This window comes from Corythoichthys intestinalis, chromosome 13, assembly GCF_030265065.1.
Source record: "Corythoichthys intestinalis isolate RoL2023-P3 chromosome 13, ASM3026506v1, whole genome shotgun sequence".
NCBI lineage: Eukaryota > Metazoa > Chordata > Actinopteri > Syngnathiformes > Syngnathidae > Corythoichthys > Corythoichthys intestinalis.
In genome coordinates this window covers 12,307,511-12,332,605 of record NC_080407.1, presented here as the reverse complement: position 1 = coordinate 12,332,605, position 25,095 = coordinate 12,307,511, and the positions used below count along the sequence as shown (strand labels likewise).

The following is a 25,095-nucleotide window of genomic DNA, read 5'->3' as shown; positions in this document are numbered from 1 at the left end:
CTTCAAAGCTAACACAAAAAAACACAATGGTAAAAAGTGAGTGAGTAATACATGCAAAAAGTATCTTTGAGGCAGTGAAAAGGTTCTAAATAACTAAATAAAAACAAAAATAGTGAGTACTCGCCGCTTCGAACCGATGTGCGCATGCGTGTGGATGCATGCGCGCTGAGCATTGTGTAGGACGTTTCTCCACGTAGTTCGGAATGGCCGAACACCGGAGCCACCGTATTTTTACACGAGTGACTTCCGGTCTGCCCGATCCTAGCTACCGGTAGTAGTATTGACGCAGGAGGGTCACGTCTCGCTAGGCCTGTCGCGATAACAAATTTTAGTGGCGATAATTTATCTCATAAATTATTGTGATATGCGATATTATTGCGCCCCCCCATTATTATTTTTTTTAAAACCAATTTACAATAACACAGTGAGAATGCAGTATATATTAATCGATCAAGTACACCCATTTAAACGCGATAAATATTTACTCTTAAATTCAAAAATTATTTTTAAGGAATCACAACTATAACAATAGACCATGCTTCTTAAGTAAAAGACAACAATGTTAATACCGCACAGAAACACAGAATAAATAAAATGTGTTTTTCAAGAAAAAAAATAAAATAATTGCACTTAATAACTTAAGCATTTAGGCGGATGAAAACTCTTACCCTCATAGCTTCTGTAATGGTGTTCCATAAGGATGCAACGATACAGTCAAGTCACGGTTCGGTACGATTTTCGATACTGAGGACATGATTTTCGATCCGATTCAATACATTTAATGCTCTGAAAAAAAAACAATTGTATTTTTTTTTTTTTTTGCTGAAGAGCAAAAATTAAATTGTCATCATATAAACATACATTTTAGTGCATAATATTTATTTGCTTACTTTTTACTGATCTGAAGAAATTTGGTATAAAAGTGCTGAGAATAATCTTTACTGTTTGTAAAGTGAGGCGGGGCACTCTGTTGATTGCTACAGCTCTCTTAGCAGCTAGGTTTACTACATGAGCAAGACATCCTATTTGTGGTACGAATCCATCTGTTTCACGTACTGAATTAACAATATTTGCAGCGTTATCTATAGTCACTGGTATGGATTGATTTGGCCTTCTTATCTTCCATTCATTCAGGCATGGCGGTTTATAATTCATCGATGTAGTATATGGACTACGTGTCCCATAATCACTCTGGGCTCACGTAGCCAATGGCATGGAACGTAGCACATTTAGTTTGCTATTTCATGATATCTAGTGTGTGCGCGCATTAAAAAAGTTAGCAAACGCCACAGAAGTCAGGTCTGCTCATAACTGCCCAACACCAGCATATGACAATCGACTTTCATAAACAGGACGAGTTTGAAGCACAGCGCTCTTAATTTGCCACTCAATGTTCATCATGTCAATTCAGCTGTCCGTTGTCAAAGCGAGGTTGTCCGTAGCAGCCAAGTCGGTAACAATGTTTTGGCGGACTTCGTTGTAAATATCCGGTGTTGTGCGGAAAAATAGCCGCCCCGCGTGAAATGTCACACCAGACCTAAGCGCCCACACATCAACAACACCGGCACGCCGGAGATGGTCCGCAGTCAATCCGGAGCACTGACGCGGTCCAACAATAGGATATAATCGGAATGATTGGCTCCAGCGCTATTTTTTTTGCCGGACCTGGAACGAAGATGCATTTTGCGCAGTTGGTAACAAGGAATCCGAACTTTTAACAGCACGTCTGCCGCACGCGTGCACGTGCATAAATCGCAGCGGAAAAATTACCGCCTTCATTTTTATTTATCGTGCGATAAATGGAATTATTGCATATTGGGAAACTCTGTCGTTCTTTTCGCTTGCGTCACGTTGTCGCGCCGTTGACGTTTCTGGGTTATACCGTCATACCGTGTTGGTCCTCATTATAATAGAGAAGACGGAGTAAATATAATCTTCACAAAGAAACTGTAACCCGATCGACTCACAGCCTCGAAAAGTAAGGGTTACATTACGTCAGAAGCTCGTTCGGTACGCCTCCGTTCCGAACCGAGCACCACGTACCGAAACGGTTCAATACGAATACATGTATTGTTACACCCTTAATCTTCATTAAGTGCACACTGTGAATAGTTCTGCCACCTCGGGTAGCCACAGCTTGATGATTCTTACTTAGAAAGCTTTCCCCTCCGAAAAAAGCTCAAATCTTCGCACGGATAGGAACGTGGTGCGGATTAGGGTCATGCAATCTTAGAAGTCTCTTAAACTGTCTGCTGTCCATTTCATTTTTAAATCTGCGAGGGTGGAGGGAGGGCAGAGCAGGCGATGGGACGTCAGGACACGTGGCGGACGAGAACGAGGTGGGTTTTGCGTGCCGGCGAAAGACCTGAGAGAAGGGGTGTTGCCATGGCAACCAGAGTGCACGGAGGCTCAGTGCTGCGATGCGGCGGAGGCGCCCGCATGAAACGTGTCACGCTTTGTCGGTTTGGATGCAGTAAAGTTTGTTTGCAGCATGTCATTGCAATGGACGCTTGGTGAGGTACAACTTCAAATTCTGCTCGAAAGCTTATTCTAACTCAGAAGTTATTGAACTGAAATACAGTGGGGCAAATAAGTATTTAGTCAACCACTAATTGTGCAAGTTCTCCCACTTGAAAATATTAGAGAGGCCTGTAATTGTCAGCATGGGTAAACCTCAACCAAAAGGGACAGAATGTGGAAAAAAACCCAGAAAATCCCATTGTTTGATTTTTAAAGAATTTATTTGCAAATCATGGTGGAAAATAAGTATTTGGTCAATCCCAAAAGTTCATCTCAATACTTTGTTATGCACCCTTTGTTGGCAATAACAGAGGCCAAACGTTTTCTGTAACTCTTCACAAGCTTTTCACACACTGTTTCTGGTATTTTGGCCCATTCCTCCATGCAGATCTCCTCTAGAGCAGTGATGTTTTGGGGCTGTCATTGGGCAACACGGACTTTCAACTCCCTCCTCACCCCGTGGCATCAAAATGATAACATGAACGGTGAGCAAAAATCCCAGAACCACACGGGGGGACCTAGTGAATGACCTACAGAGAGCTGGGACATCAGTAACAAAGGCTACTATCAGTAACACAATGTACCGCCAGGGACTCCAATCCTGCACTGCCAGACGTGTCCTCCTGCTGAAGAAAGTACACGTCCAGGCCCGTCTGCAGTTCACTAGAGAGCATTTGGATGATCCAGAAGAGGACTGGGATAATGTGTTATGGTCAGATGAAACCAAAATAGAACTTTTTGGTAGAAACACAGGTTCTCGTTAGGGTTGTTCCGATCATGTTTTTTTGCTCCCGATCCGATCCTGATCGTTTTAGTTTGAATATCTGCCGATCCCGATATTTCCCGATCCGATTGCTGTTTTTTTTTTTTTTTTGCTCCCGATTCAATTCCAATCATTCCCGATAATTTTTCCCGATCATATACATTTTGGCAATGTATTAAGAAAAAAATGAATAAAACTCGGACGAATATATACATTCAACATACAGTACATAAGTACTGTATTTGTTTATTATGACAATAAATCCTCAAGATGGCATTTACATTATTACCATTCTTTCTGTGAGAGGGATCCACGGATAGAAAGACTTGTAATTCTTAAAGGATAAATGTGACTTTGTATATTTTAACTAAATATTGCCATCTAGTGTATTTGTTGAGCTTTCAGTAAATGATACTGCAGCCATTTAACTTCTGCCCAAATGCATGATGGGAAGTGCAACCATGACTGTGCATAGGGGCACCAATTGATATATCTTCTCTGCGTTGGGAAAGAACATAGGGTGATAAGAAAATGATCAACTACTACCTTTTTTCCCCACATTGCCTCCCATGTTATTTTTAATTTCTGAGATAGGTATTGTACGGCTTTAACCACATAAAAAATGGCTCCAAAGGCTGTCAAAATGCTCTCAGCGTCTTTATAGATTGTATGCGACAATGCGTGAGTGGGTCGTGCAGCGCATGCGTTAATTATTTAACGTGATTAATTTAAAAAAATTAATTACCGCTGTTAACGCAATAAATTTGATAGCCCTACTTTAGGCCAAAACCACTCTGGATGAGTGTAAGACATTTTGTCTGTAACGTTAAATACAATTACAAACGATTAAAAAAAAAAAAAAATATATATATATATATATATATATATATATATATATATATATATATATATATTACAAAAAGGCATGTCCGATATTTTTTTGCCGATTCCGATACTTTGAAAATGACGTGATCGGACCCGATCGATCGTCTTTAGTTCTCGTGTTTGGAGGAAAAAGAATACTGAATTGCACCATACCCACTGTGAAGCATGGGGGTTGAAACATCATGCTTTGGGGCTGTTTTTCTGCAAAGGGACCAGGACGACTGATCTGTGTAAAGGAAAGAATGAATGGGGCCATGTATCGAGAGATTTTGAGTGAAAATCTACTTCCATCAGCAAGGGCATTGAAGATGAGACGTGGCTGTGTCTTTCAGCATGACAATGATCCCAAACACACAGCCAGGGCTACAAAGGAGTGGCTTCGTAAGAAGCATTTCAAGGTCGTGGAGTGGCCTAGCCAGTCTCCAGATCTCAACCCCATAAAAAATCTGTGGAGGGAGTTGAAAGTCCGTGTTGCCCAACGACAGCCCCAAAACATCATTGCTCTAGAGGAGATCTGCATGGAGGAATGGGTCAAAATACCAGCAACAGGGTTAGTGCCAACAAAGGGTACGTAACAAAATATTTAGATGAACTTTTGGTATTGACCAAATACTTATTTTTCACCATGATTGGCAAATAAATTTTTAAAAAATCAAACAATGTTATTTTCTTGGTTTTTTTCCACATTCTGTCTCTCATGGTTGAGGTTTACCCATGTTGACAATTACAGGCCTCGCTAATCTTTTCAAGTGGGAGAACTTGCACAATTGGTGGTTGACTAAATACTTATTTGCCCCACTGTATTTCAGCGCCATTGCCATTTTCATCCTTATGCTGGGAACTGAAATGAGTTTCTCACTAGTAGACGTCCAATACATTGGTACGAATGAACACACAACTGGGTAGCAGCGAATGAACGAATGTTCATTCGCTGCTACCCAGTTGTGTGTTCATTCGCTAGCAATGGCAGCCACTGAGTTAACGTTAGAGTAGTTTTCAAGCAAATCAAGTCGGATTAAATATAAAACACAAATCCGAAAATAACGCCGACACTCCGCAAAATGCTAAACTCGTCATTAGTTGTCGTAGCGGGTCAACGCGGGACGTAATTAGGGACTCCTTCGGCAGCGCGAAGCTCATAACTTCGGGCTGAAAATGCCGTTAACGTCTCCATCCTGCGTTGTCACGGCAACACGTCTGTCAAAGCTCCTTGTTGAGATGGATCCTGCGGGAGCGACGACAAGATTTCGCGGTGATATTGCCCCAATTAAGGCTCCTCACGCAAATCTGGGAGAGGCAATAAAAGTGCGACCGTAAAGCCGATTAACTTGTGCTTTGCGAGCGTGACGCTTGGAACAAGCAATGGGGGAGGAGGCGGTAGGAGTGTCGTAAATAGCGAGGGGTTTATGCACTTGTGCATATTGGGAGCATGATAGCATAATTGCTTGAGTCATTTTTAACCTACTGTCAGAATAGCAATAAAGAAAAACACTAATGTGCTTGCTAAACATTGTTTTTGCGTCAATTAGATATCTACGAAAGTTTGTTGTTTTTCCCGAAAACGTTAAAATATGACATAGGCAACTATACCATTAGGCTAATCAACTTTAGTGCCATCTTGTGGCATCTGTCAGGTCATGGCATAGCACAAAAACTATTTCAATGATGCAAACCCAAGCAAAAAGTATGGAATCACCAGTCTAGGACGAGCACTCTTTCAGTCATTTAATCATGTAGAACAAACTCGGGTAAATAGCTTGAAAAAAATAATGAATTAGTTCAAAATTGCAACTCTTTAGCATTCAGAAACACTAAAAGAAATGAATAAAAAACATGGTGGTCAGTAAATGTTACTTTTATAGAGCAAGTGCAGGGAAATATATATGGAATCACTCCATTCTGAGGGAAAAAAATATAGAATCATGAGAAACAAACAAAGAAATAACAATCATCACACATCTCTAGTATTCTAGTATATCTAGTAGCCTTTGCCTGACATACAGCCCCATATCATCAAGGACTGAGGGAATTTGTATGTTTTCCTTCCATCTTTGTAAACCACACTGGAACAGCACCAAACAAAAGTTCCAGCATCATCATCTTGTCAAGCGTCAAGAATCTGCATTTTTTTTTTTCACAAGAAATTTCAACTTAAAAAGCTCTATTTCAGGACGGCCGCCATGTTGGATTACACAAAACGTAACTTTAGCTTGAAACATTTTTGTAAAATGAACGATAACTCCCCCTTTTTTTTTTTTTGCTTTTAACCAAGAATCTAGACTGTTTTACATTCATAGCTTTAGACATTCCACACTTTAAGCATCTATTTCAAGAATTTTCAACTTGAAAAGCTGTTTCGTGACAGCAGCCATGTTGGATTGCAGAATACCGTAACTTTTGCTTGAAACATTTACGTGACATGAACCATAACTGCCCGTTTTTATGCTTTTAACCAAGAATCTAGACTGTTTTACATTCATATCTATAGAAATTCCGCGATTTAAGAATTTATTTACCAGTATTTTTAACTAAAAAAGCTCTTTATTTTGTGACCATGTTGGATTTTGTATCTATACACATTACATGTAAGTTGGTATTTCTGGCAAAAACGAATATGATATGTTAAACATTGCTATTGATCCTAAACATGATTATTAATTTTATAGCCATTTTAGGTTTATTATACATATACAAAAATAAGATTTAATTATGGAAGAAATTTGAATTTTTTGATGCCGCTGCTAATGGAGACTCATATACAACCCTGAGCAAAAAGTATGGAATCACCAGTCTCCGACGAGCACTCACTCAGACATTTTATCATGGAGGACAAACTCAGGTAAAAAGCTTGAAAAAATAATGAATTGGTTCATAAGTGCCACTCTTTAGCATTCAGAAACATTAAAAGAAATGAATAAAAACATTGTGGTGGTCAGTAAATGTTACTTTGATAGAGCAAGTGCAGGGAAATATATATGGAATCACTCTATACTGAGGGAAAAAAATGCAGATTTTTGACTCTTGACAAGGTGATGATGCTGGAACTTTGGTTTGGTGCTGTTCCAGTGAGATTTACAAAGGTAACTGCCTGAAGAAAACATCAAAATTCCCTCAGTCCTTGATGATATGGGACTGCATGTCAGGCAAAGGCACTTGGAAAGACGGCTGTGGTTAAATCTTCAATCAATGCACAAGTTTACATTGAAATTTTAGACAGCTTTCTTATCCTTTCAATTGAAAATATGCATCATGCCACAGTGCTACAAGTGTTACAGCATTCCTTGGAGAAGGACTCATCCAGTCAATGTCATGGCCAGCAAATAGCCCAGATCTTAACCCTATTGAAACCTGTGGTGGAAATTGAAAAAATTGTCCACAGCAAGGCTCCGACCTCAGAGTGAGTTGGCATCACTTGATAAAGAATACACATCAAGTCCATGCCTCAGAGACTGCAAGCTGCCATAAAAGCCAGAGGTGGTGCTACTAAATACTAGAGATGTGTTTAGATTGTTATTTCTTTGTTTGTTTCTAATAATTCCATTTTTTTTCTCCTCAGAATTGAGTGAGTCCATACATATTTCTCTCTACGTGCTCTATAAAAGTAACATTTACTGACCACCACAATGTTTTTAATTCATTTCTTTTAGAGTTGCACTTTTGAACTAATTCATTATTTTTTCAGGCTTTTTATCAGTTTGTTTTACATGATAAAATGTCTGAGTGAGCACTCGTCCGAGACTGGTGATTCCATACCTTTTTCTAGGGGTTGTAAATGAGACCATTTCCACTGGTACAGAGCCATTTTTTATGCAAATAAAGATTGTATCGATGTAAACCAGTTTGATTGGCAGCTGGCTCATGTCCCGTTGATCTGTCGGACGCATTTTAAAAAGGTCACAGAAAATATACGCATGTGTAATGATGAATAATGCGCTGTGTGTTTAAGGAGAGTAAGGTGACAGAGTGTCTGTTTGCTGTCGAAAGATAAGCACACTTTTAATCAATTGGCTGTGAGAGAGGAGAGCGCCAGCACGGTAAAAACAAGAAGGGATTCATGCTGCGGCCTTATTAGTTCCGCCACCCTCCGCTCTAATAACGGCAACGGGATATCCATCTTAAAAAGGCCCGCGAGCTATCCTCGGCTCTCCTCTGACGACGCGGGCCAATAAAAGCTCGTCAGCGGTCGTCAATCAAATATGCCTTCAAGAAAAATGCTTGTATGCTAGCGTTTCAGTACTACTCATTGTTAGTAGTGGCGGAATATCGTAGACGTAAAATCCTGATCAATCTATTTCGTAACTTATATTACCTGGGTTAGCTAGCAGGAAATGTTTTGCACGTACAGTGGGGCAAATAAGTATTTAGTCAACCACGAATTGTGCAAGTCCTCCCACTTGAAAAGAGAGGCCTGTAATTGTCAACATGGGTAAACCTCCACCATGACAGACAGAATGTGGAAATAAATAAAAAAGAAAAACACTTTGTTTGATTTTTAAAGAATTTATTTCCAAATTACATTGGAAAATAAGTATTTGGTCAATACCAAAAGTTAATCTAAATACTTTGTCATGTACCCTTTGTTTACCACCGGTCTTAATGCACGAATCCGATTTTTTTCCTGTTTTTCCGACTCGAGTGAGGCATTATCTTGACGGTCTAAACGTGACAAGTTGCATAGAAGTGGACCATTTCAAATTCAATCTGGGTCACTTTCGTATGTGGTTTAAATCCGACCTGGTCCACATTTTCCCAGAATGTGGCGGCGGTATGAACTGTCAAGTCTCCCACATTGAAATTCATGCAGCAATTACGTCAACAAAGAGCGAGAGCGGTAGGCAGGTTGACAGCAATGTAGCTGTGCATTAGCTTTAGCGACGAAGTAGATAGTACCTTTTCTCGTAGGCACCGTCTAACGGTTTGCATTATTCTAACACACTTAATATAATCAATCAGGGAATAGAATCGTTTCTCGTATTTACTGTTTGACTGTATTACTCTAACACACCCAAAATAATATAAATAGCACTTACAGTGGGGCAAATAAGTATTTAGTCAACCACCAATTGTGCAAGTTCTCCTACTTGAAAATATTAGAGAGGCCTGTAATTGTCAACATGGGTAAACCTCAACCATGAGAGACAGAGTGTGGAAAAAAAAAAAAAAACAGAAAATCACATTGTTTGATTTTAAAGAATTTATTTCCAAATTAGAGTGGAAAATAACTATTTGGTCACCAACAAACAAGCAAGATTTCTGGCTGCCAAAGAGGTGTACCTTCTTCTAACGAGGTCTCACGAGGCTCCACTCGTTACCTGTATTAATGGCACCTGTTTTAACTCATTATCGGTATAAAAGACACCTGTCCACAAACTCAGTCAGTCGCACTCCAAACTCCACGATGGCCAAGACCAACGAGCTGTCGAAGGACAAAATTGTAGACCTGCACCAGGCTGGGAAGACTGAATCTGCAATAGGTAAAACGCTTGGAGTAAAGAAATCAACTGTGGGAGCAATTATTAGAAAATGGAAGACATACAAGACCACTGATAATCTCCCTCGATCTGGGGCTCTATGCAAGAACTCACCGTGTGGCGTGAAAATTAGAACAAGAATGGTGAGCAAAAATCCCAGAACCACACGGGGGGACCCAGTGAATGACCTACAGAGAGCTGGGACCACAGTAACAAAGGCTACTATCAGTAACACAATGCACCGCCAGGTACTCAAATCCTGCACTGCCAGACGTGTCCCCCTGCTGAAGAAAGTACACGTCCAGGCCCGTCTGCGGTTCGCTAGAGAGCATTTGGATGATCCAGAAGAGGACTGGGAGAATGTGTTATGGTCAGATGAAATCAAAATAGAACTTTTTGGTAGAAACACAGGTTCTCGTATTTGGAGGATAAAGAATACTGAATTGCATCCCAAGAACACCATACCCACTGTGAAGCATGGGAGTGGAAACATCATGCTTTGGGGCTGTTTTTCTGCAAATGGACCAGGACGACTGATCTGTGTAAAGGACAGAATGAATGGGGCCATGTATCGAGAGATTTTGATTGAAAATCTCCTTCCATCAGCAATGGTATTGAAGATAAGACGTGGCTGGGTCTTTCAACATGACAATGATCCCAAACACGGAGCCAGGGCAACAAAGGAGTGGCTTCGTAAGAAGCATTTCAAGGTCCTGGAGTGGCCTAGCCAGTCTCCAGATCTCAACCCCATAGAAAATCTGTGAAGGGAGTTGAAAGTCCGTGTTGCCCAACGACAGCCCCAAAACATCACTGCTCTAGAGGAGATCTGCATGGAGGAATGGGCCAAAATACCAGCAACAGTGTGTGAAAAGCTTGTGAAGAGTTACAGAAAATGTTTGGCCCCGTTATTGCCAACAAAGGGTCCATAACAAAGTATTGAGATAAACTTTTGGTATTGCCCAAATACTTATTATCCACCATGGTTTGCAAATAAATTCTTTAAAAATCAAACAATGTTATTTACTGGGTTTTTTCCACATTCTGTCTCTCATGGTTGAGGTTTACCCATGTTGACAATTACAGGCCTCTCTAATATTTTCAAGTGGGAGAACTTGCACAATTAGTGGTTGACTAAATACTTATTTGCGCCACTGTACGCAATGAGGTGAATAGAAGTGAAATGTGGAGCGTGACAATGACAGCGGCGAAGATTGAGATCGTCAGGGTTGCACATTGTGCTTCATCATGTGGCATTTACTGTGCCTTTAATTGCCCTTTCCCCCCACTCAGCTATGTTGATTCAACATCTGAGTGGGCAACGATATAATCAGGAGAAACATGATGAATCACTGTCAAATAAATGACGAAACATAAAGTACAGTACGGGCTTTCTTTGTACAAGTTATAACAGTAAATGGGTTGTTTTTCCAACAGTTTTGTAATTGTGTTTCAAAAAAGTCTTTGTTAAATTTTGCCCCAGCGAGTGGGGTGCTTAGAAAGCCGGAAAACTGTTTAATCGAGCCTCTAATTTAGCAAATTGACGGGGAAAAAAATACACGGCTCAATGCAGCCATGCTAATATTGATCAACACTTTGCCAGGATTGTCTCAGCCTCATTCCGCACCACTTATCTCTTTTTCGTCTCGAGATGCCACCCCCGTCCATTTGCAGCGCGTGTTGCGAAAACATCACGTAATCTGCCAAATTCGCTCGGTGACACGACAGCCGTCGGGAGAGTGGGCGAGCAGATGCTTTCAAAGCCGGGACCGGCGTCTCCCTCGTGCTGCCGTTTCCTCACACCCTCTGTCGCTGAAATTAAATTCCAAAGTCGTAAATATGATTAAGCGCCAAGCTGAGACTCGTCTTCATCTCCTTCTTCGACAGGAATCCCGACAAGGGCCTCCAGTTCCTGATCTCGCGAGGCTTCATCCCGGACACGCCCATCGGAGTGGCCCACTTCCTGCTGCAGCGGAAGGGTCTGAGTCGGCAGATGATCGGCGAGTTCCTCGGCAACAGCAAGAAGCCCTTCAACAGGGACGTCCTCGAGTGAGTGGACACATCGGCAAACATTTCATTCATTGACGGCAATAGACGTCCAATTAAATTTGAAGTGGAAGGGTTGCAGTAAATGAAAATGCACTTGCACCATCCCAGTTTGAATGGATTGAACGTCTACTATCAGAGGTGGATAGTAACGCGTCACATTTACGTGAGTACAATAATTTTCAGACCATAAACCGCTACTTTTTTTTTTACCTTATTTTGAATTCTGCGTTTATAGTCCAGTGCGGCTTATTTGTTTATATTATTTATTTGTTGGGCCGAGTGGGCTGACGGGGATGGGGGCGGGCGTGGGGTTGGTGGTGCGTACCCTCTTCTCACCTCTGAGGGCTGGTTGATGCGAGTGCGGGTGGACCCCCCTGGATCCCGGGGGGGTGACGAATGCTCCCTTGCTGGGCTCGGTTGGATGTGATTGGGCGCGTTCGGGTCGGGGTTCCCGGTGCCGGGACTGGTGGTGGGGCGGCGTTGGGTCGGTTGCCAACGGGCTTACACTCACAAGAGATGGCGTACCGCAAGCAACACATCACTTCCGCTCATTAATATTCACGGCATTAGCTACTGTTGCTAAGAAGGGACAAGTCACCGTTTGTCCCTAATAGGAAATGAATGGAAATCGTGTACGAAGGAGATGTTTACAGAGCTAAACCTACCAATTCTCTCCGAAAATGATGTGCCTGGTGCCAAATTGACTGGCAAAGATGTGGAAGAACATAAAAATCTTCAGTTAAAGAGATGGCTTTAGTGTCGAAGGCTCAAAGAGACGAAAAAAACGAGCCGACCTAAGCATAGCTTTAGCTTTTTTATCGACGCGACTGACAATGACATTCTCCTGTTTCAACAAGCTATCCTTTATCATAGTCCCTGTCTTTCTTATATATCCTCTGGTTGTCCTACGTCTCTTACCGTTCTTGGGGGTAATTTACAGTGCCTTGCAAAAGTATTCGGCCCCCTTGAACCTTGCAACCTTTCGCCACATTTCAGGCTTCAAACATAAAGATATAAAATTTTAATTTTTTGTCAAGAATCAACAACAAGTGGGACACAATCGTGAAGTGGAACAAAATTTATTTGATAATTTAAACTTTTTTAACAAATAAAAAACTGAAAAGTGGGGCGTGCAATATTATTCGGCCCCCTTGCGTTAATACTTTGTAGCGCCACCTTTTGCTCCAATTACAGCTGCAAGCCGCTTGGGGTATGTTTCTATCAGTTTTGCACATCGAGAGACTGACATTCTTGCCCATTCTTCATTGCAAAACAGCTCGAGCTCAGTGAGGTAGGATGGAGAGTGTTTGTGAACAGCAGTCTTCAGCTCTTTCCACAGATTCTCGATTGGATTCAGGTCTGGACTTTGACTTGGCCATTCTAACACCTGGATACGTTTATTTTTGAACCATTCCATTGTAGATTTGGCTTTATGTTTTGGATCATTGTCCTGTTGGAAGATAAATCTCCGTCCCAGTCTCAGGTCTTGTGCAGATACCAACAGGTTTTCTTCCAGAATGTTCCTGTATTTGGCTGCATCCATCTTCCCGTCAATGTTAACCATCTTCCCTGTCCATGCTGAAGAAAAGCAGGCCCAAACCATGATGCTGCCACCACCATGTTTGACAGTGGGGATGGTGTGTTCAGGGTGATGAGCTGTGTTGCTTTTACGCCAAACATATCGTTTTGCATTGTGGCCAAAAAGTTCAATTTTGGTTTCATCTGACCAGAGCACCTTCTTCCACATGTTTGGTGTGTCTCCCAGGTGGCTTGTGGCAAACTTTAAACGAGACTTTTTATGGATATCTTTGAGAAATGGCTTTCTTCTTGCCACTCTTCCATAAAGGCCAGATTTGTGCAGTGTACGACTGATTGTTGTCCTATGGACAGACTCTCCCACCTCAGCTGTAGATCTCTGCAGTTCATCCAGAGTGATCATGGGCCCCTGGCTGCATCTGTGATCAGTTTTCTCCATGTTTGAGAAGAAAGTTTGGAAGGACGGCCGGGTCTTGGTAGATTTGCAGTGGTCTGATGCTCCTTCCATTTCAATATGATGGCTTGCACAGTGCTCCTTGAGATGTTTAAAGCTTGGGAAATCTTTTTGTATCCAGACTCTCCCACCTCAGCTGTAGATCTCTGCAGTTCATCCAGAGTGATCATGGGCCCCTGGCTGCATCTGTGATCAGTTTTCTCCATGTTTGAGAAGAAAGTTTGGAAGGACGGCCGGGTCTTGGTAGATTTGCAGTGGTCTGATGCTCCTTCCATTTCAATATGATGGCTTGCACAGTGCTCCTTGAGATGTTTAAAGCTTGGGAAATCTTTTTGTATCCAAATCCGGCTTTAAACTTCTCCACAACAGAATCTCGGACCTGCCTGGTGTGTTCCTTGGTTTTCATAATGCTCTCTGCACTTTAAACAGAACCCTGAGACTATCACAGAGCAGGTGCATTTATATGGAGACTTGATTACACACAGACGGATTCTATTTATCATCATCTGTCATTTAGGACAACATTGGATCATTCAGAGATCCTAACTGAACTTCTGGAGTGAGTTTGCTGCACTGAAAGTAAAGGGGCCGAATAATATTGCACGCCCCACTTTTCAGTTTTTTATTTGTTAAAAAACTTAAAATTATCCAATAAATGTTGTTCCACTTCACGATTGTGTCCCACTTGTTGTTGATTCTTGACAAAAAAATTAAATTTCATATCTTTGTTTGAAGCCTGAAATGTGCCGAAAGGTTGCAAGATTCAAGGGGGCCGAATACTTTTGCAAGGCACTGTATATGGAATCACTCTATACTGAGGGAAAAAAATGCAGATTTTTGACTCTTGACAAGGTGATGATGCTGGAACTTTGGTTTGGTGCTGTTCCAGTGAGATTTACAAAGGGGGGCCGAATACTTTTGCAAGGCACAGTAGTTAGCTTTGTGTAGCGATCGCATATGCTACTCAGTGATAGCCAACGAACACTTTTAATTTTTTCATTGATAACACATCTTAATCTTATAATTTATTTACACTTCCCCCTTACTAAAGTTTATATATATATATATATATAACGGTAACAGTGGCAGTCAGATACCATTGTAATTCTTTTCAGGTCATTCATTGTCAGACAGAAGCAGTATGGCACACCATTACGCTAAAAAAATAAGTTAAAATGATAAAAATTGCTTACCTCTTTGTCCTCTGAAAGACCATGCCAACCCAACATAATGTTTACTGCATATGAAACGTGAATGGATTCGCCGAGCTGGTGTTAAAGCCCGCGCAAGTTGATTCGGTCTTCACATTTTTTCCTCCTGAGTTTTTGGTTTCCGGAAACGTATGAAGAAAACATCCTTCATGTGTCGTAATGTCTAGAGTCGTTTCTACAAGTTCCAAAAAAGCAATGCGTGATCGGCATGTTCGTCTTTGAAAGATTATCGGAGAAAAGTAGCACTTTTTACATTGGGTCTATGCGAGGGCGGGTCTATAATGTCCAACTTCGGCTTTACTTCCGCTTTGCGATGCGACGCCACGGTCTAAAAATAGCCTGCGTGCGGTACGCCATTACAGGGTTCTAGATCCCAGTGCTGATTTGTGTACATTCTCCCACTCCCAATCACTTAGCTTACAGACTTCCCCACCCCCCTCCCACATATTAATAGTTAGTGAAGGCATTCAATGTATGTCTTGTTGTCGTTTGTGTTTCTTTTCTTATTTTTCTTCTGTTCCTCTATAACCCATTCCTGTTCGCTGCTTTGTCAGAATCAACGAGACATGTTGAATGATCAAAATGGGAGTAAGTCATACTCTCAATGTGAAACATTAAAACCGTTCAGACCAACCGGACACTTAGACTTCCATTCTCCATGTTAAACAGCTGAACAGGACAGGTGTAAAAAAAATATATATATATATATATATATATATATGTTAGAGCTGTCGAACGATTACATTTTTTAATCGAGTAAATTACAGCTTAAAAATTAATTAATCGTAATTAATCGCAATTCAAACCATCTATAAAATATGCCATATTTTTCTGTAAATTATTGTTGGAATGGAAAGATAAGACACAAGATGGATATATACATTCAACATACGGTACATAAGTACTGTATTTGTTTATTATAACAATAAATCAACAAGATGGCATGAACATTATTAACATTCTGTTAAAGCGATCCATGGATGGAAAAATTTGTAGTTCTTAAAAGATTAATGTTAGTACAAGTTATAGAAATGTTAAAAGCCCTCTTAATGTTTTCGTTTTCATAAAATTTGTGAAATTTTCAATCAAAAAATAAACTAGTAGCCCGTCATTGTTGATGTCAATAATTACACCATGCTCACTCATTGTGCTGACACCCATAAACTCATTTGGACCTAAGCGCCAGCAGAGAGCGCCAAACACTAAAAAACAAGTAACAAGCGGACAATACACTGCTGTCATTTTAATCTGTTTGAGCGGGGCATGTGCGTTAATTGCGTCAAATATTTTAACGTGATTAATTTTAAAAATTAATTACCGCCCGTTAACGTGATAATTTTGACAGCCCTATATATATATTGATTTATTTGGGTTAATAGTTTGATAGTGGCGTCATAAGACGTCATAATTATGACATGACATTATCATGGGCATTAATGAATGCTTATGACAGATGTCATTCAGTGTTACCCAGTAAGTTATGTCACTAACTCTATTTATGTCCAGCTCGGATCTTTTAGAGCCATTCAAAAGTGAGAAAAGTGGCCGGATGACATCTTTCATAAGCAATCATTAAAGTGCCTGTGACTCAAAAACATTTATTTCACACAGTATGTTATGCTCCTGAATGAAATGGACAGCTTGAAAGTGCGTGGAAGCGATCGATATATTCATTCAATTTTTTGAATCCCGTGCCATGAAAATAAATGACTTTCGGCCAGTGTCTGGATAGAGGAAGAAGGCGAATGAGACGTCACCAAACTAATCATTTTTACAATACAGCCATTACTTTAGTATGCAGAAGAACTACAGATTCAGCTGATTTTGCGGATTAATTCTTTTATTTTTTGCGTCACTCCAGCCTAATGTGCTGCAGGCTTTTGTTGCTACACCAGGGAGAGTAGCGTAAGGCTTTTTGGATTTCCAAAAGATCCTTTTCATCGCGAAAAATGGGCAAAACAAGTCCAACAATCTACATTCCCTGACAAAAGTCTTGTCGCTTATCCATTTTGTTGAAACAATTGCTAAAAACCTGACTTTTAATTATTCAATTGGTTTCAGAAATGACTCATATGAAAGCTAAAACCCTCCCAAATTATGTTGAATGTACAAAAATATATTTGTTTCATTGAAAAAAGATCATTTAATGAAAACATAAAGGTCAAATTTTGGCACGACAAAAGTTTTGTCACCCACATAAAGTAGTGTGAAAATTGAACAAAAAATGTACTTCAAATACAAAAATATGTTACAAAACATAAGCAAATAAAGTAGTTGTGCTGTGAGATCCAAATGTTATATTTTGTTCGACTTCCATGGGCTTGAAGGACTGCATCCATGCGGTTTGGCAAGGATTCATACAATTTATTGATGAAGTCATATGGAACATCAAAAAAAACAGTCTGGCATGCCTCCCAGAGTTCATCAACATTCTTGGGTTTCGTCTTCCATGCTTCCTCTTTTCATCCTACCCCAGACACGCTCATGTTCATGCCTGGTGACTGGGCTGGCCAGTCCTGGAGTATCTTGATCTTCTTTGCCTTGAGGAACTTTGAGGTAGAGATTGAAGTATGCGATGGAGCAGCATCCTGCTGCAGAATTTGTCCCTTTTTATGGTTAGGAATGTAAGAGGCAGCTAAGATTTGTTGATATTCAAGACTATTTATGTTGCCTTCCACCGTGCAGAGCTCTCGCACACCCCCATATGGGATGTAAGCCCAGACCATGATTTTGCCACCACCAAACTTCACTGTTTTCTGAGTGAATCTCGGATCCAAGTGGGCTCCAGTAGGTCTCCTGCAATATTTGCGGCGACTGTAGTGTAATTCAATGGAAGATTCATCTGAAAAATCCACCTTTTGCCACTTTTCCAGCGTCCATCCTTTTGACAGGCTGTGGGCCTTGGCAAATGCCACACGGTTGTTTAATTGTCTTTTGTTTAATGCTGTTTTCTGGGCACTGATTCAACCATGGAGGCCATTTCTAGCCAGAATTCAACAGACTGTTTTGGTTGACACAGGGACTTCAGGTGACCCGGTCTCGTGGAGCTCTGCCACATTGGAAATAGGGCTGGCTTTGGATTTTCCAGCCAACAACCGGTCCTCCCGAGCAGTTGTCTTAAGGGGTCTGCCTGACCTGGGCTTGTCAAAAACGTCTCCAGTCTGTTCATATCTTTTTTTTAATCCTCTGTACCTGACACTGAGACACATTGAAGGTGTCTGCCACATCTGCAGTGGATCTGGTCTGGGAATTAACACTTTGGGCTCAGGAGGAATCTTAGGCATCTTGTCAGAGGTCGGGTTGCAGTTGATGTGGCGGTCTAGTGCACTGGGGTTCTTTTTATACACACCTGAGAGTTAATTGATCCATTATTGGTAACAGGTGAAGCTTTAATCTGGGATTGTGTGTATCATTTGACAAGGCGACAAGACTTTGCAAAAATTGACTCAATGAGCTTTACCAAGCTGTAAACATCAGAACACTTTTCAGCAGTTTTGTTTGGCACCGAAATGTTAGTCCAAAACCTGTTGGGATTAAAATTATCCATTTATTCTAAGAAAATATTGATTACAAATATATTAGAGGGACACTTCAGGTCCATGTGTATGAAAGCGACTAGACTTTTGTCAGGTACTGTTGAGACCATTGGACGGATGACTAAGTGAGTAAGCTACGCATTTTATGTTATTTCAAATACTGGGGTCACGGCAAAGGTTTTCATATGGAGGTGGCTTGCATTTTGCGGGTGACAATGGTCCCTGTCCACCGAGAAGGCCTCTCGGCCGACAACGGGCAGCTTGTAGCACACAATGGTTGCCGGCCGATGAATGCGTGCCTGCCTATAAAGCGCTATCCTCGGCTTGGGAACGGGTAGCCCCCTGCTCTCGTCTCCGGTTCTCGAGGTTTAGGGTTTAGCCACGCGCTCCGACTTCGGCCAGTTAGTCCACGGAGAATGCGCCATTTTCGGCGTTCATTCCCCTCTGCGTCCCCGGCGATGAGCACTCCCTGCCTGCCGGGGGCTGGCCGATCGGTGAAGACAATCCCCCCTGCCGCCGTGTGTGACATGAGTCGGGGTAGTTTTGTGTGATTTTTTTTGTTTGTTTTTGTTTTTGAAAGGCGAGGAAGAAACTTGGAAGAGCCGCTCAGTTCGGGGTTAGCATGTCGCCTGCTCTGTCTGTCTGTCTCTCTGTCTTGCAATGGCCATACAATTTAGCAATTGGGAAAAAATACTTAAAGTGTATGTCAACACCTGGGGAAATGCTAATATTCCATCATTTATCCATAAAAGAATGCCTTTTGGATTCATATCATGTCACTTCGTGTAATTACACACATCGCAACACCAAGAAAATGAGAGAAAGTTGGGTCAATTTCAAGCTAAAAAGACCCGCCCCCGAGATCCCGGAAATCTGGCAGATTGTGGACGTGACATCAAAACAAGGAAACAACCGGCTCAGTGCTTTAGTACTGAATGGCGGCGATGATGGCGGACAATTACATTTCTAGTTGCAGCGACGAATCCGACGTAACGAACATTCTTCTAATGGTGATGAGGAGAGTTATGAACCTTTCTTTGGTGTTTTGGGTTATCAATTTGAGCCCAAACGAAAGCCAATGCAGCCTAATGAAAGGTTAATTGAGGGGAGCAATCACACTGATGAAACCTTAACAGTTCGTGTGGGAAACACCAAATGGTATGTTTTGCATTTCTTTTTGTGAAGCTGATACACCGTGACGGCAAAATAAAGTAATGTATAGAATAATTATCATTTAATATGCTATCATCGGTTTCGCTCTGCCAACCGACACAAATATGAATGGGATTAGAGCAGGGGTCCCCTGTGTGATTTGGGTCTTTTTTTCACGGACCGGTGTCCCTCTTTTATATTCAGTTGGACTCTCAATGTTATCCAATGGTGCTAAAAAACTATTTACATCACAAACATACATGTGCAACACGGAAATACCGTAAATTAACGCTTAACGACACGGCGAAGTCGTTAAGTGAGAGGGCTACGTGCAGTTGTTGTGTGCGCCAAACATGGCAAACGTAAGTTAATATTTCTTTCTTTAAAGAAAGTTTGTAGTGTGTACTTAGGAATCGCTGCATTCGCGGTCCTTTTTAACGTTACGCGCATGCCAACGTTGTCAGAACACCGGCAATGTGCGGCAGAAAAATACAGCAAATATAAAATAGCATGTGTTTTTAGCCCCGTCGTGTTAAGTGCAGGGAAAAAATACAACTCGCCCGCTGAATATGTGGGAAGGCTGAGTTTGTTTCGTTGAGACGAGATGGGAGAGTGAGAGAAGCTAGCATCAAGCTAGCGATGTTGGAAATTGTAGCACAGTTTTCAGCGCGCTCCAAGCGATGTCGGGATATTCCGAAATGACTTTAATCCAGAACTGCGGTAGAGTTGTTGTCTCAAATGTACGTTTAAGTCGCCGTGATTGGCGATCTCTACAAGCTGATATTCCTGTTCCACAGACATGCTCGAATCACTCGATTTATTCACATACGGGTCACGAATTCACTCCTTCGCAGTTTGTGGGTCTTTAGTGATTGGGAAGTAGCATAAATTGTGTTTTCTTTGAGGTTGTAGGCACATCTTCTGGCTCGTCAGGTTCCCGTTTCCCTGTAAAATTGCAAAATTAGCCCTCTTAGCACTGATGAACTTTACTCATTGTCTGCGTAGTCCAGCTCTTTTTCTCGCGTTCGGGAACTCATGGGTACTACATTGCGACAAATGGCTATTTGTAAACCACATAGCATGACAGGTTTGAACCATTTCAGCGATTTTTTGATAAAACACGAACGCAACTCTCTCGTCGATAAACAACGATGGCACCTGCCTCGACCTTTTGTTTCCTTGTTATGACGTCTCCGCCCCATTCGGCTGTTTCCGGAACACTTTCGGAAATGTTCATCATTTTCGATCTATTTTCGATAATTGCTCATTAATGTGATTGATTTTTTTGTTAACTTTATCAATATTTGTTATCTTGGCACATAACGGTTCTATTGATGTCTCACACCCCCTTTGCGTTTTCATACCCTTTAAAAAAGAATATCGTGTAAAAATATTGGAGTAGAGATAAAAACAATGATGACACTTTGCTGCTCTCTGTCGCATTTTCTTCATTCTTAATCTTCCTCCTCCATTGGGCTGAATTCTAAATCAGCTGAAATCATTACTCTGCCGACGTCATCACCCAGATGGCGGCGCCAGAGCACCATAATGACAGGAGTAGCTAAACGGCAGATTGAAAGACTCTTTTCTCGTCATTTGCACTTTGCCAAATTGTTGTATATATTTGAATAGTCTCAAAATGATTTTAATTCACATAACAAATCTATTTAAGATGTATTTTTATGGTGTCACAGGCACTTCATTGCTCATGGCAGTGTCATGTCATCGTTATGATGGTCTTATGATAGTCATATGACGCCACTGTCAAATAGTGTTCCCAAATTCCATAACTAGCAATTAATAAAACAACTACAACAGTAAATGAAGAAATGATTAGCATTGAACATGAATTTTGATGAGTTATTTACATCTTTATTGCTGCAATGCATGCTAGGAGGCATGTTGGACGACAACAGCGTTGACAGCAGGTGGCAGCAGAGGTTGACTGTCTCCCCCAAGGGAGCAGTGATGGCCAAATCAAGCTTATAAATAAATATAATAATTTAAAAAATAAAAATGAATAATAAAATGAAAAATATATTTGTAAAATTTGCTTTATTTCTATAAATAAAAGGATTTCTTTTGTACAAATCATGGGATAACTTCATGCAAAGAGATAGCAGGATATCCTCATGCAAAGTCCATAAAAATCCTATTTGTGAACTGTGTTGAATCACTTAATTTAATAATAAATAGATCCATATAAATATATTTTGTTAATCTTACCACCTTCCTTGAATGCAGGATCAGTTGCGACAATACCCACATGACGCCATTATAACAATCTGAGGTAACAATGTTTTTCTCCACAAGAGGGCACTCGTGCTGTTTGGACGGGTGATTGTTCGTAGGGTTGTTCTGGTTTTAATTTGATGATTTTTGTGTCATTTTTAGCCTAATATGGTCATTTAATAGGTAATAGTACACTACTATAATTACAGTTCATATAGATGAAGTTGTGCAGAGAAAAAAAATAGACAATTATTTAACTGTTGGCAGTTACTCACAATGTTACTCAACAAAAACTTTATTTTTTTTTTTACTTTTTGAGTAATATTAGAAGTAACACTACTCTTATTTGAGTAAATTTTTTGGCAACTCTACCCACCTCTGTCTACAAGTGATAAACTCATTTTTAAAGAGTTTTCATTTAGTTTTTAAGAGCCACATGATTGGATGTTTGTCAATGGCACTGAAACAGTTAAATGAGCTATTCTATTCATCACTTATTTGGTCCTTTGCTTGCTCACTTTGAATATGATCAAGGTCACCGATCAAACATTTGAACGTGAGTCGGTGTGCCTAATCTTGTGTCCGGCGAGAGTACGTTTGCCCTCTAATGTGTCCCCTGCGCCGTGTTGGCGATGCTTCATTCTCTGCACGTTTCCTTAAGCATAAACTACACACATTAAAACGTCGCAAAGTCAATTAAGCCAAATTGTGGTCATGGATTTGGCCCGCAGGACTCATTCCGTTGATGAATGGTGAGCGGTAAGATTCTCATCTGCCTTCAGCCCTGCGGTCGTCTCGTCGTTCTTCGCTCAAAATACGCTTCCATCTGGCGTCGTGTTGCTTTTTATGCATCGCATGTCTCCTGCCAGCTCTGTGAAAACGTACGTTTTTAAGGCCTCAACGTTGCCCCCTGCCCTGCCAGGTTGAGATGTAACGACATGATGCGTGCATGCGTGGGTGGGTGTTGATAGAAAGGGCGGGGGCAGCTGTGGAGCATCCTGTCTGATGTTACGTAAAGCAGGAGTGACGGCCTGGAAGGAAGTGACAGGAGTTGGCGCGGTCACGAGGAGACTGTCAAGTCAAATCAGGCCTTAAGCCAAAACATTCACTACTTTCAGTTCATAGATTCAATATTTGAAAGGCATCCGGTTCAAGCCAACATACAACCCAAGCGGTGCTTAACTCATTCATTGACACTCTTTCTACTTTAAAAGTTGGCACTGGAGTCATAAGACTGCCATAAGACCGTCATAACTATGACATGACACTATCATGGGCATTATTTAATGCTTATGACAGATGTCATAAAGTGTCATCCGGCAAATTATGTCACTAACTCCATTTATGTCCAGCTCGGATCTTTTACATCCATTCAAAAGTGTGATAATTTGCCGGATGACACAAAAAGACATTTGTCATAAGCATTCATTAATGCACATGACAGTGTCATGTCATAATTATGATTGTCTAATGACTGTCTTATGGCTCCAGTGTCATAAAGTGTTCCCAAATACCATAAATAGCAATTAATAAAAACAACTGGAACAGCAACTGAAGAAATAATTAGCACAGAACAGGAATTTTGATTGTTATTTACATCTGTAGTGCTGCAATGCATGCTAGGAGGCATGTTGGATGTTAACACTGTTGGCACCAGAGGTTGATTGTCTCCCCCAAGGGAGCAATGATGGCTAAATGAAGCTTCTTGAAGCAATGACACTTTGCAGCAAAGCGGTTCAAAGCTTCATGGTGGTTCATTTGGAATGTTCCAGTTGTTTCATTAATTGCTTGTTATGGTATTTGGTAACACTTTATTTGACAGCGGTGTCATAAGACTGTCATAAGACCGTCATAATTATGACATGACACTATCATGAGCATTATTTAATGCTTATGTCAAACGTCATTAAGTGTCATCCAGCAAATTATGTTACTAACTCCATTTATGTCCAGCTCGATCTTTTACATCCATTCAAAAGTGAGATAATTTGCTCGATGACACAAAACGACATTTGTCAAAAGCATTCATTAAAGCAAATGGCAGTGTCATGTCATAATTATGACGGTCTTATGACAGTTTTATGGTGTCACTGTCAAATAGTGTTCCCAAAATACCATAGCTAGCAATTGATGAAACAACTGGAACAGTAACTGAAGAAATATTTAGCACAGAACATGAATTTTGATTATTTACACCTGTAGCGCTGCAATGCATGCTAGGAGGCATGTTGGATGACAACAGTGTTGACAGCAGGTGGCAGCAGAGGTTGACTGTTTCCCTCAAGGGAGCAGTGATGGCCAAATGAAGCTTCTTGAAGCAATGACACTTTGCAGAAAAGTGGTACAAAGCTTCATGGTGGATCATTTAGTATGTTCCAGTTGTTTCATTAATTGGTTGTTATGGTATTTGGTAACACTTTATTTGACAGTGGTGTCATAAGACTGTCATAAGACCGTCATAATAATGACATGACACTATCATGGGCATTATTTAATGCTTATGTCAGATGTCATGAAGTGTCATCCAGCAAATTATGATACTAACTCCATTTATGTCCAGCTCGGATCTTTTACATCCATTCAAAAGAGAGATAATTTGCTAGATGACACAAAATGACATTTGTCATAAGCATTCATTAAAGCACATGGCAGTGTCATGTCATAATTATGACAGTTTGATGGTGTCACTGACAAATAAAGTGTTCCCAAATACCATAGCTAGCATTTAATGAAACAACTGGAAGAGTAACTGAAGAAATAATTAGCACAGAACATGAATTTTGATTATTTATATTTGTAGCATTGCCTTGCGTGCTAGAAAGCATGTTGGCTGACAACAATGTTGACAGCAGGTGGCAGCAGAGGTAGACTGTTTCCCTCAAGGGAGCAGTGATGGCCAAATGAAGCTTCATGAAGCTTGGCAGCCAAATGGTTCAAAGCTTCATGGTGGTTCATTTGGTATTAGACCGTCTTATGATACCGCTGTCAAATAAAGTGTTACTGGTTAATATCTTTTGGTGTTAATATCCCATAATACACTCTGGACAGCTGCTGTTTATAGTCCAGTGCGGTTTATATATGAACGAATGTCATTTTTCGTTTCAAATTAGGTGGGTGGCGGCTTATAATCCGGTTACGGTAATTATGTCTCTCAAAATGGCTTGGACATCTATCACTGTCAATGGCAGCCGATGAATTAAGCACCTGACTTTTTGACCTTTTCTAGTTCTAAGTCCATTAAAACTTGTGTCCAAACCTCATTTCACCTGAACCAATTTGCATGCAACTT

General features: G+C 40.8%; 1 protein-coding gene across 6 annotated transcripts in view; it reads left to right on the top strand.

The window, feature by feature from the left end:
* iqsec3a (IQ motif and Sec7 domain ArfGEF 3a) overlaps window positions 1-25,095 on the top strand; it is a 114,433-nt gene that overhangs the window by 57,311 nt on the left and 32,027 nt on the right. For all 6 annotated transcript variants that reach the window (XM_057855285.1, XM_057855284.1, XM_057855289.1 and 3 more), the window contains one exon: window positions 11,524-11,685. In XM_057855285.1, coding sequence (XP_057711268.1) covers window positions 11,524-11,685 — 162 coding nt within the window. The remainder of the gene's footprint in view (window positions 1-11,523; window positions 11,686-25,095) is intronic.